This window comes from Triticum dicoccoides, chromosome 7A, assembly GCF_002162155.2.
Source record: "Triticum dicoccoides isolate Atlit2015 ecotype Zavitan chromosome 7A, WEW_v2.0, whole genome shotgun sequence".
Lineage (NCBI taxonomy): Eukaryota > Viridiplantae > Streptophyta > Magnoliopsida > Poales > Poaceae > Triticum > Triticum dicoccoides.
This window is the reverse complement of record NC_041392.1, coordinates 51,361,463-51,372,228: the sequence shown is the minus strand read 5'-3', so window position 1 is coordinate 51,372,228 and position 10,766 is coordinate 51,361,463. Positions and strand designations below refer to the sequence as shown.

Sequence of the window (10,766 nt, the reverse complement as noted above, 5' to 3'; positions counted from 1 at the left end):
AACTACAGGGTCTGACCCGATCCAAAACATCCACTTTTAGACATTAATAGTATACATCGAAGCAAGAAAATTCTTCACCACATAGCAGATTGAGAAGAAATAAGACTAAATATAACAAGTTAACAACATCCAACCCATCAATTGCAGCGCAAATATGATTTGCCTATGCATTTTATTTTCTGTGAGAGAGATGATAAATTGAGCATAAAGTGATTAGAAGCAAAGTTAACAAATGACCACAACCACTCCATATAGCAGGCTGAGAATAGAAAAGACATAAGACAAAATAGGTTTGTCCTGGATATGACTTTTTGGGGCACACGAAATTTGGGGGCATTTTCATAAGCAGAACATGACAGTAACCCAGAAATAGAAACCGAGATGTGGCTCACTACTTGACAAAGTAGACTTGACCACAGAAACATAACTGGGCGGTCAACAAGATTTAAGTAATCAAATAATTTCACAAACAGCGTTAAGGGAAGAATAATTACCCCATGCAAACTAGCAGAGGCTGTGAAGTGTTCTTGCTTTATCCAGTTCATAATAGCTCTAGTTTCAGGTTGTCGGTGCTTAATATCATCGTTGAGGGGGAAAAACTGCCAGTAAAAAAATGAAAATTTAAATCGAACGGCTCTCCAAAAGATAAAGTGCAAAGAGGGTTATAGAACCTTCCATAAGGAAAATTAATGCATTGAGTACGTACTTGGTCAGGAAAGTCTCTGTTGAGATCAACATTGTTTGCATTACCACGCCTTCTAAGAGCAAATCCATCTGGATTCATTGATGGAAGTATATGAAGGTGTGTGTTCTCCACAATAAGAGTTGCCTACAAAATTAATTTAACAGCTAAGTTCTGAACATAGCATATTAGTATCAATTTCCATAAAACTGGTGGAAATATTTTGGAGTAAGTTTACATAACAGCTTTGTTCAGATAGAAAAAGTGAGCACATTATCTCCAATGTTAAAAAATATGTTGGACATTACATGATCCATAGCAATGCAACTAAAACAACATAATTCGCAGCATGTTTGAGAATCTAAATTTTGTTCCATAAATTAATTGATTTCTACTGTGGTTAGGTACTAAGTTTCCTTTTCATGTCATGTAACAAATTAATTGCAAAACCAAATTGTAAGTAGTTGGTCAGTCAAAAGCTCCATGGCTAAGCAAAGAGCATGTAGCATCTAGAGAACCTTACCAAAGGATCCTTCAGGTAGTTATCACACAGCCAATACGCAAGTTGCATGAGGACCTCTCTCCCAACAGGCTCATCGCCATGGACATTCCCAATGAACTGGAAATTTTCAAAACAAAAGCTACATCAAATTTATATTCTTGGTACCATTAACACTGAAATAGGAAAATGCCAACATAGATAGCTCTTACTTATATTATACTAAAAACTGAAATAAAAGAGTTCAAGCAAGTTAGCTGAACTATTGCCAACATAGCTATGTAAGCTAGTTTCTACAGGAAAATCATGGGTTTCAATTTTGGATGTGATTCCATTATAGCTTAGTTAACTCTCATCGACATAGGAAAAGGGGGTAACCCCATGAAAACTCACAAAGAAGAAGAGCAACTTAACAGAGTGTCAAGGAAGTCATTATAAATATGAAAGAAAAGACTCCCATTGCCATTGAGTCACAGCTGTTCTTTTAGAGCAGATGAGATAAAAGGAATGATAAAGCAAGATGGTCGGGTGGCTCAACTTATAAAACACTTCCTTTCAGAATTTTATAAAAACGACCCACTTCTTAAGGATAAAGAGGCCACAAACCTTGAATGCTGGTTCAGCTTCTTTTAGCCCAGGCTTGTCTGATATTTCAATGGCCCACTACAAGAGCAATCAGAAAAGTTATCCAGTATACAATTTTGACAACGAATAAAGCATTAAAGCTATCATCAGTAAGTTACATACCAATGGGGAACCATTTACACTCTTCCCGATGCTGATAACAGGTTTGTGTAATCCCTCAAAGAGAGAAGAAAGAATAGGTAAGTGAAGTTTGGATATATCATATATGAGCATACTAGATCTATCAGACAGGAGAGATTACAGTCCTACGCATTAAACTGATTATCACAACCAGAAGATTAAGTTACACATACATAGTACTTTTGAAGCTTGCTGCTGCAATCCAGAAGTTCACATATAATTAGACACGCCTTTTATGAATGGGCTTAGGTTTCGAATTTAACATGCAAAAAGACTACCTTTCAGTATTTTCCCTTCCATTTACTTTTACATTACCTATCTATCAGTGTAAGTATGAACTACTGAATCCCATTGTGATCAGCAATGCTTTTAATTCTATTGTCTACCCACCACAGTTGGATACCAACCAATCAAAGCAATATTTATATGTCACTGCTAAACAAATTGAGGACCCCAAAAAAATGGTCGAGAACTCATCGACAGGGAGCAAAGTCTTATACATCATATACCTGTATATCCTGGAGACATTAGCACAGCGCCTCCCAAAGTCTTGTACAGCACCCTCAAGTTCAGAGTTGCTCATATATCCGCGAACCATTTCATCCCTAAAGTTGATAGAAAAAGCATCGCATACATGTTTACAGCAAAAAATTTCGTGCAATAAAAACATGAATAGAAACTAAAAGCTCTGATTTAAAAACATACGTGATCTCAGGCATATCCTGAAGAAGACCGCGCGAAAATGCCCCATGTTTCTCAACGGCGATGCCTGGTTGACAATAACAGATTATTACTTGGGTACGAAATAGCTGCGCATATCCTGAGAACCGAGTCCCCAAACTCGCAAAGTGTGATCAAAGCTGACTGGTGAAACAAGCTCGGAGACAGGGAGAAGATATACTAATTAATTGGTAATAATACTCTAGGAATCTAGCTTGACATATGCCAATTTATGACAGCTACTTATACTTATCCATTTTATTAGCCAGGTGGATGGTGTGGGCTTCACATCATAACTACGCAATCATCAGCCAGTCCAAAGCATAAGGCACTCATCATGCATCCAAGGTGCTCCTACTCCTCATAACTAACGACATTCCCAATCCGTGCAGGTTGTACCGAAACGAACTGAGCCCCAGGCACATCCGCACCAGCTAGGCTCGTGAATAACGGCAGCATCCCCCACCAAATCCACAAAATCGAGCCAACTAACGGATCCGCGTCCCACGAAGCTAGCTAGCTACCCGTCCGAGATCGATCGAGGCCCAGCACGGCGTCGTTGAAATGGAATCCAGACGCCGCAGAGGGTGAGAGAGGAACCTGGCGACGGGCCGACGCCGCCTCTCGCGGCGGCTTGGAGGGGGAGCGAGGCGAAGGCGCGGAGGAGGACGACGAGGAGTAGGGGGAGGGGGAGGGAGCGCAGGCGCGGGATCGCCATGGCCGCCCTGCGGGAGGGGGGGTGGCTGGCCGGCTGGGGTTGAGTGGCGTGCGCTTTTCCGTTTGACTCGCCCCCACCCCCACCCCCACCGGTAGTGGACACGATCCACACAAGGTGCAACGTTTCTTATGTGCTTTTAATTTTAAAATCTGCACCAAACCACAGCAGCACCAGTGGTCTAGTGGTCGACCAATGTTGCGATGCCAAATTGCAACGTCACTAATATTTGCAAAGTATGGCCAATGTTGCTTTGCAAAGCAGGAGGGTGCAGGACACTCGGAGTCTTGGAGCCGTGGCTGATCTGACAGCCAGGTAGGCGGTGTTATCAGCTGGATGACTCGTAGCACGACCCTTTCAAGTTCTTTAGTAAAAATATTACTTCTCATATGCAAACAATAAAATGCTGCAATCACGTCATCAAAATCAAAAAGGAAATGTCAAAAACCGGTTTCAGCGATCGCCAGCAATATCTGCATCTATCTCACACTTCAAAGCAAGCTGCACTGGTTTAGCCACAATTTCTCTCAGTGATGCACCACTGCCATCTCAAGAAAATCAAATTAATTGTCCAATAGATAGTGGGGGAATGCAGGTACAGAACCTTGGGGCAGTTTCACTTATTCCAGAGTGTATGTTTTTTTCAGAAGAATACAACGGAGAACAATGGAAAAACGTCTCCAAAACAAAACCAAGTATAACTCTACTTGTAGAATTCTTCGGCGCTTTTCCTCCAAAAAAATATAGTGCAGTGAGGCACAACATTCTGCGTATATGATCGTGCCAACTATGAAAGTACGAAACAAGCAAGCGCCGCCACCGTATGCTGTCCGCTTTCCAGCAAGACTAGCTTAACAGGGTGTGGCAGTACGGGTTTTTTTTTCTTCTCACACCAGGGTGCGAGTCCATGTTTTAGCACCACCAAAACATCCTGGAACACCAAGGTTCGCAGCACCGCAGGACCCCTATGGACCGGCGGTTTAACCCTCGGGCACAGGAGCATCGACAGCAGTGGTGCTACGCTGCTCAGCACAAAACGTCAGTATGTACTCGGTGAACAAGGGATGAAGGCCTGCAGTGCAACAGAAAAGGCATAAGGCGAAGCTACTATGGAAGCTGGTGATATATAATGTGCAAAGATCGTGTGACCAAAACTCACCTTTCAGGAAGGAAGATGACTACACGAGGCTACGACACTAAAGTACAGCTCGTCTACTTTGAACTGGAGACCTTTAGTAGCTCATGGAACGCTTCTTGGGGGATGTCAACGGATCCGACACGTTTCATGCGCTTCTTCCCTTCCTTCTGCTTCTCTAGCAACTTCTTTTTGCGGGTGATATCACCACCATAGCACTTGGCCAGAACATTCTTTCTCATTGCTGACAGACTGGAAATGACACAAGACGACATGCTCAATTATGTACTTGTCAAATGCACATGTTTTTACTTAAGAAAATAAAAGAGTACTCCAGCTAAGATAACCTGATACCAAACAGAATATTTTTCATGTAACTGAATAATGCTATGGGCAGTTGAAAATAAATTAGAACTGGGTGACTAACTAGTACTCCAAGCTAGGGAGTCCTAACAAGCTACCTGGACCTATTTCACATGTTTCATGACCAAAATACAGAATAGGACGAGACACTGAACCATGGGACTGATGCACAAAGGCTGATTGATCATGATATACAAGCAGATCTTTTTAGGCCAATGGAAAGGTTAAGATGGAACCATTATCAAGTCAGACAAAGAACTCAATGAAAACCATAGTTTAAAAAGGCGCGCCTAGGCGGGGGCTTAAGTGCATGTAGGCTCTAGGCGATAGCAAAACGCCTAGCACTTAAGTGTGCTTCATCTGCGCATAAGCGTGCACTTTGGTCAGAAAGCACAAGATGGTGGCAATACGCACAATTAACACCTACCGCTTTTTTAAATATGATGAAAACTACAAAAGAAAAATCAAAACCACTTCCCATGACACTAAATTCTAAGGAACAGCTGGTGTTCCAATGAACATACTCATTCAGGCAAACTACAAGCCTGAAATTGAATGGATAAATCCGACTTTACTCCGAACTGAAAATGCATTTCATGTTAATAACTACATACTTATTCACAGAAAAGTTCAATTCCTAAATAGCTATAGATGCACTTGCAAATATAGTGAAGTGCATACAAATGTTAACTTCGAAGCACTTCAAATGAACACAAATCTTTAACAAAAATAATGAAGGAATTATGTACTCCCTCCATTCCTAAACTACCAAAACGTCTTATATTTGGGAACGGAGGGAGTAGTATTCAAGAAAACTAAAGCAGAACTAATATCTTACGTTTCCCTTGCAATAACCTTTGAACCAATTGCTGCTTGTATAGTGATCTCAAACATTTGCCTGCACAATGAGAGACCAAAGAGTTACAAAATGAACTTAAGTGGAAAGAGTGGCTAAAGGAAATAAAGTGTCTCCAATCAGCACAAGGATAAAAAAAATGTTGCAACAGCATTTTACCCAATACCGAAATCCACTCTTTTCTGCTTCACAATCCTCTTTTCTAATGAAACTACATTTCCCTTCCAATTGTGTAATTTATAGAGTCGTGAGAATGCTCAGTAACAATCTAATCAAAGAGCACTGGCCAGTGACCATCATTGGGCATGAACTATACATGACAAAAAATATAAATTTTCACACTGCAACGATTTTTTACTCAGTACACCAGAAAAAAGTAATACAGCAAGTCTAGTGTTGTGCATTCAGAGAGTCACCCACTGCTGAAGGAAATATAAGTTGTGGTTGATTGCTTTAGCTAATTATTGGAATTGAACACAAGCATTACTTAAGGAGACAAAGTTCAACTTCAAACTTTACCCGATGGTTAGACAGATGTAGGATCTAGATTCGCCAAGCTCATGATTTTTTATATAAATTCCTATAGACTTAACTTCTTCATTTTACACATCAGAGTCCCAAAACAAGGAGCATAATGGATACCTTTCTATAAATTTCTTCAGCTTGTCCACTAATTCTCTTCCAACCTTCTGAGCTTTTTGGTTATGGATTATAGTAGCCATAGCATCAACAGGCTGGCCGTTAAGTAGAATATCCATCTTAACAAGATCAGATTTTTGATACCTGTTGAAATGAACTTAAGTTAGTGTAACAAGAACCAGAAATAGTGATACGAAGCTGTCACATTTTTTTTCCTTCTCCATCATAGAAGAAATTCCTATGTGCTACTTGAATAGCCATCTCACATCGAATGTAAATAATTTGTACACCGCTTGACTAATTAATCAAGTGAGTGAAAACAGTTTAAGTCATTTAACGACTCGAACAGTTACTAGTCAAATAGTCACCGGGAGATGTTCCCTGAAACATAAGATGTCTAAAGCAAAAATTTGTTCTCGTAGGTACTTAGTAGGCTGGATTAGAGACATGCACTAGGGGTCATATTCATAAGCAAGGCCAACAATTTTCAAGAAACAAAGGGGATATAAAATGTTCAACGGAAAAGACTGACCAGAGCACAGGAATTCGATGAGCCACAACCTTACAACCTCTGTTGGAAAAGGCAGTGCCTAGAAGGCGCTAGGCAATGGCCAAACGCCTCACCTAGGGCATAAATGGAGGTCTAGGCAGGGCAAGCAAGGAATTGCCTACCCAAGCAAGAAATCATGCCACATACTCCACTGATATGCCAAACACGTTATATTCCAATGCAGTAGACGGTAATTAACTTATTTATATGCCCTAAAATAATATCAACACCCATATAGTAATCACAAATACACTACGAGTAAAAACTATATTACCGCCTAGGCCGCGCCTAGGCACTAGGCGAAGGCCAACCGCCTCGCTTACTCCTACCGCTTTTTCCATCCTTTACAACCATATTTATATTCGCTTTCATCTCAAAATCTCGAAAAATGACAAAACCAGTAGTGTAACCAGACCTTATCTGATTTTTTTTAAATTGAAAACGATACATACTCAGAATCTTCATAGTCAAAAGTAGCATAGCCAGATGTTATGCTTTTCAACTCATTGTAGAAGTCCACAATGATCTCCCTCAAAGGTAATCGGTACTTCAATAAAGCTCTATTACTGCATCAAACATAGCCACAATGAGCAAAAACAAAAAACATTTACTTAAAAAAATGTGATTTGGGGGGAAACAATTACGCATCAATGAATGTATATTCTTGCTGTTCACCCCTCCTTTCCGAACAAAGCATAATTACAGGCCCAACATACCTAAAAGAAATGGTTGATCATCATCACTCTTTCTAGTTGTAAATGGAACAGGAAAACTAATGAGAAAGGAAGCAGATCTTACTCACTAGGAATAATAATTGTTGCAATGACTGTTGGCTCCCAGCAGGCCGTTATACGTTTTCCAGCATTGAAAGACAAGGCCGCAGGGTTCTCAATTTGCACTTTGCTGAACAAAACAATCAAGCTCAGATATCCTAGCAGAGAACAAGTATAGTATCATTGTAAATGCTCACCTTTCATCACCATATTCAAAGATATATGGTACAGTTGGTATGGTGGATATGACTTGAGCTCCATATTCCTGTACAAAATGCAGTGGCAAATTAAATCTCATGAATGATGGCTTCCCGTAGAAATAGTTTCATCAGATGATGCAAAAACACTGCCACCATCTTTTTTCCATCAATTTCTCGGTGAGAGCAGAAGTGCATGCATGTGGTCCAATTGAGAAAAAAAAAGGGCTCCATTATTGAATTGTGACATAGGTGGATAGATATTGCAAACTTAAGTGGGTGTAATTATGCAAAGTAAATTCGTTTGAATCCTAAATCCACACAACAAAAATGATAACAATTCCTCTTCCGAGGCTAAAGGGACCGCAAAACCTTCGGGGTATTGATTACTAAAAATGAGGTATCATGCAAACTAAACACTGGGATCGCTGAAAGGTGTTCACTACTTTTCTTAACAAAAGAGTTTGCCTTAATACACACATGGATGCTGATGCACTAACAAAATACCGCTTTTGGCTGGTATTATATCCAATGTACTGAAAACAGGTCTACTAGGCCTCATATTATGCCGTATACTCATGCTGGGTACCCTCGCCAGTTACAAGTAGGTAAACAGGTTTAGTAACAGGCCAATTAATCAGTATAATCAGCCATAATAGGCAAGATAGACCCCCTTACAATGGACTAGCAGGAGCTTAACTGGCCTCTTCCAGTAATAGGGACGCAAATTTTCCTACGAGTATACTGTCCCATTTTTGGTGTTCGAAAGAACTCATGGTAGTATTAATTAAGTGCAAAGCTGTTTACAGCTGTGTACAATAAAACTTATAGTTACATGCCACCAATAAACTGAAAATTGTTTGCAAAAGTAATAGGAAAACTATACTTGTTCAAGCCGTTGATGAAACACATCCATGTGCAGCAATCCTAGGAAACCACATCTGAAAAGATATACATGATACAAACTCTTGTACGGATCAATAATGGATTGAGGCATGTTTGGACACTTGATAGCATGTGATCAATGGAAGGGGAATATACTGAGCATGCAGAAAAGCTTATACCTGAAGCCCATGCCAAGTGCAGTGCTTGTCTCTTTTGTAACAGACACACTGGCATCATTACATGTTAGCTTCTCAATTGCATGGCTAAGAGCCTCAAAGTCAGAACCATCAGCTGGGTATACACCAGAGAAGACCATGTGTCTCACAGGCTTGAAACCTAAATGGCTATTTTACATGATGTCACATAATACCACAAAAGAAAAACTAAGAAAAAAGTGCATGTAGAACTGTCAATAAATTAAATGAGGTGTTCCCAGGGCCCAACTATTAAATTAATCAGTTGATAGAAATGATTTCAGGAGGGTCTGGAATCCCATACCAGGAAGTGGTTCAACGATAGTCTTAGCCTGATGAAGAGTATCACCAATCCGTGCTTCTTTAGTTGAACGCATTCCAGTTATAACATATCCAACTTGTCCAGTGTAAAGCACTCCAGTAGGGGTAAGCTCAGGATGCATAATGCCAACATCAAAGACTTCATATGTGCGACCAGTCGCAGCTGATGAAATCTTATCTCCCTTGCGCATTGCACCATCAACAATAGCAACATGACATATCACCCCTTTGTATTCATCGTAGTATGAATCTAAGAGCAGCATTCGTACAGGTGAATCACAATTCCCAGGTGGGCAAGGTATACGCTCGATAACAGCAGGTAACACCTGGCTAAGGCCTTGACCAGTTTTGGCAGAAGTGAGCAGAGCTTCACTTGGATCAATGTCAAATAACCTCTTCAACTGGGCCTTTACATTATCTGGGTCAGCAGTAGGCTGATCAATCTTGTTAATGACAGGAATAATGCTAAGGTTTGACTCAAATGCAAGGTAAAAATTTGCAATTGTTTGTGCCTGTACACCTTGGGCTGCATCAACTACTAAAAGAGCACCCTGGCAAGCTGCTAGGGACCTGGAGACCTCATAGCTGAAATCCACATGGCCTGGAGTATCAATCAGGTTAAGCAAATAGCTTGAAGTGTCTGTCCCATGGGACTCGGAATTTTCCACTGTATGCTTGTAGAACATAGTCGCGGTTTGGGCTTTGACGGTGATGCCCCTTTCTTTCTCTACCTGTTGATACCAGACATAAATGTTGCAATAAAGGGCTGAAAGTATAAAACTATACAACAGGGATTTATCAACCTCAGGAACAGGAGGAACTTTAGGAAAATGGGAATATTTAAGAAACAGGGTAAGTCAACAGTGAAGGTATGTCATTCATGCTAATATTACCATCCGGAAATAAGTAATGACACAAATGAGGAAGCCTAAAGAGAAACCGACTGCCCTCAACCATTTTGCAATTTAGAATGAAGAATTCCCAATGTATAATTTTATCAAACTCCATATATTTACCAAATTCCATATCAAGCAAGAGCATATCTACTAACCCCTGTATAGCCCAATGTACTGATAAAAAAATGCTAATAATCTTCCTATAACTTTCTTAGCACACACGGTAGGTTAAATTAGTAGTTACCATATGAATACTTTTTATTGGTTTGTTGCCTTGTCTTTTCTAAATCCATCTCAGTTTTTGTGGCTGCGGGTTTGTATGGCGACTGATGTGCCACATGATTGGATTTTTTTATTAGTTGCATCGCAACACGCAGGTATTCAGCTAGAATAATATGTAACTGTATGCTGTAAGGTTGTTATCCCTGACGCATTTATTAACACTTGAAAGGAAATCATCCTTTTATCAAAGTCGTGATGTTGCTGGTACTGCTGTTCTACCATGTACGAACTTCAAAATTAGGACCGCATCATTGCAATATGTTTCCTCACTCGGTGAAATTAAGTAAGAGCTAA

General features: G+C 40.2%; 2 protein-coding genes across 2 annotated transcripts in view; both read right to left on the bottom strand.

The window, feature by feature from the left end:
* The window catches only part of LOC119333062 (carboxypeptidase SOL1-like), a 5,394-nt gene extending 1,966 nt beyond the window's left edge, over positions 1-3,428 (bottom strand). The window contains exons 1-8 of the mRNA XM_037606091.1: positions 3,267-3,428; positions 2,652-2,715; positions 2,456-2,551; positions 1,929-1,959; positions 1,788-1,844; positions 1,206-1,301; positions 707-829; positions 495-599 (exon numbers count right to left, since the gene is read on the bottom strand). Of these exons, the coding sequence (XP_037461988.1) occupies positions 495-599; positions 707-829; positions 1,206-1,301; positions 1,788-1,844; positions 1,929-1,959; positions 2,456-2,551; positions 2,652-2,715; positions 3,267-3,384 (690 nt within the window). The 5' untranslated portion in view covers positions 3,385-3,428. The remainder of the gene's footprint in view (positions 1-494; positions 600-706; positions 830-1,205; positions 1,302-1,787; positions 1,845-1,928; positions 1,960-2,455; positions 2,552-2,651; positions 2,716-3,266) is intronic.
* Positions 3,429-3,930: 502 nt separating this feature from the next.
* The window catches only part of LOC119329178 (translation factor GUF1 homolog, mitochondrial-like), a 7,586-nt gene continuing 750 nt past the window's right edge, over positions 3,931-10,766 (bottom strand). The window contains exons 2-12 of the mRNA XM_037602181.1: positions 9,278-10,029; positions 8,959-9,115; positions 8,781-8,835; positions 7,895-7,962; positions 7,723-7,827; positions 7,569-7,640; positions 7,377-7,490; positions 6,378-6,518; positions 5,718-5,777; positions 4,541-4,768; positions 3,931-4,453 (exon numbers count right to left, since the gene is read on the bottom strand). Of these exons, the coding sequence (XP_037458078.1) occupies positions 4,594-4,768; positions 5,718-5,777; positions 6,378-6,518; positions 7,377-7,490; positions 7,569-7,640; positions 7,723-7,827; positions 7,895-7,962; positions 8,781-8,835; positions 8,959-9,115; positions 9,278-10,029 (1,699 nt within the window). The 3' untranslated portion in view covers positions 3,931-4,453; positions 4,541-4,593. The remainder of the gene's footprint in view (positions 4,454-4,540; positions 4,769-5,717; positions 5,778-6,377; positions 6,519-7,376; positions 7,491-7,568; positions 7,641-7,722; positions 7,828-7,894; positions 7,963-8,780; positions 8,836-8,958; positions 9,116-9,277; positions 10,030-10,766) is intronic.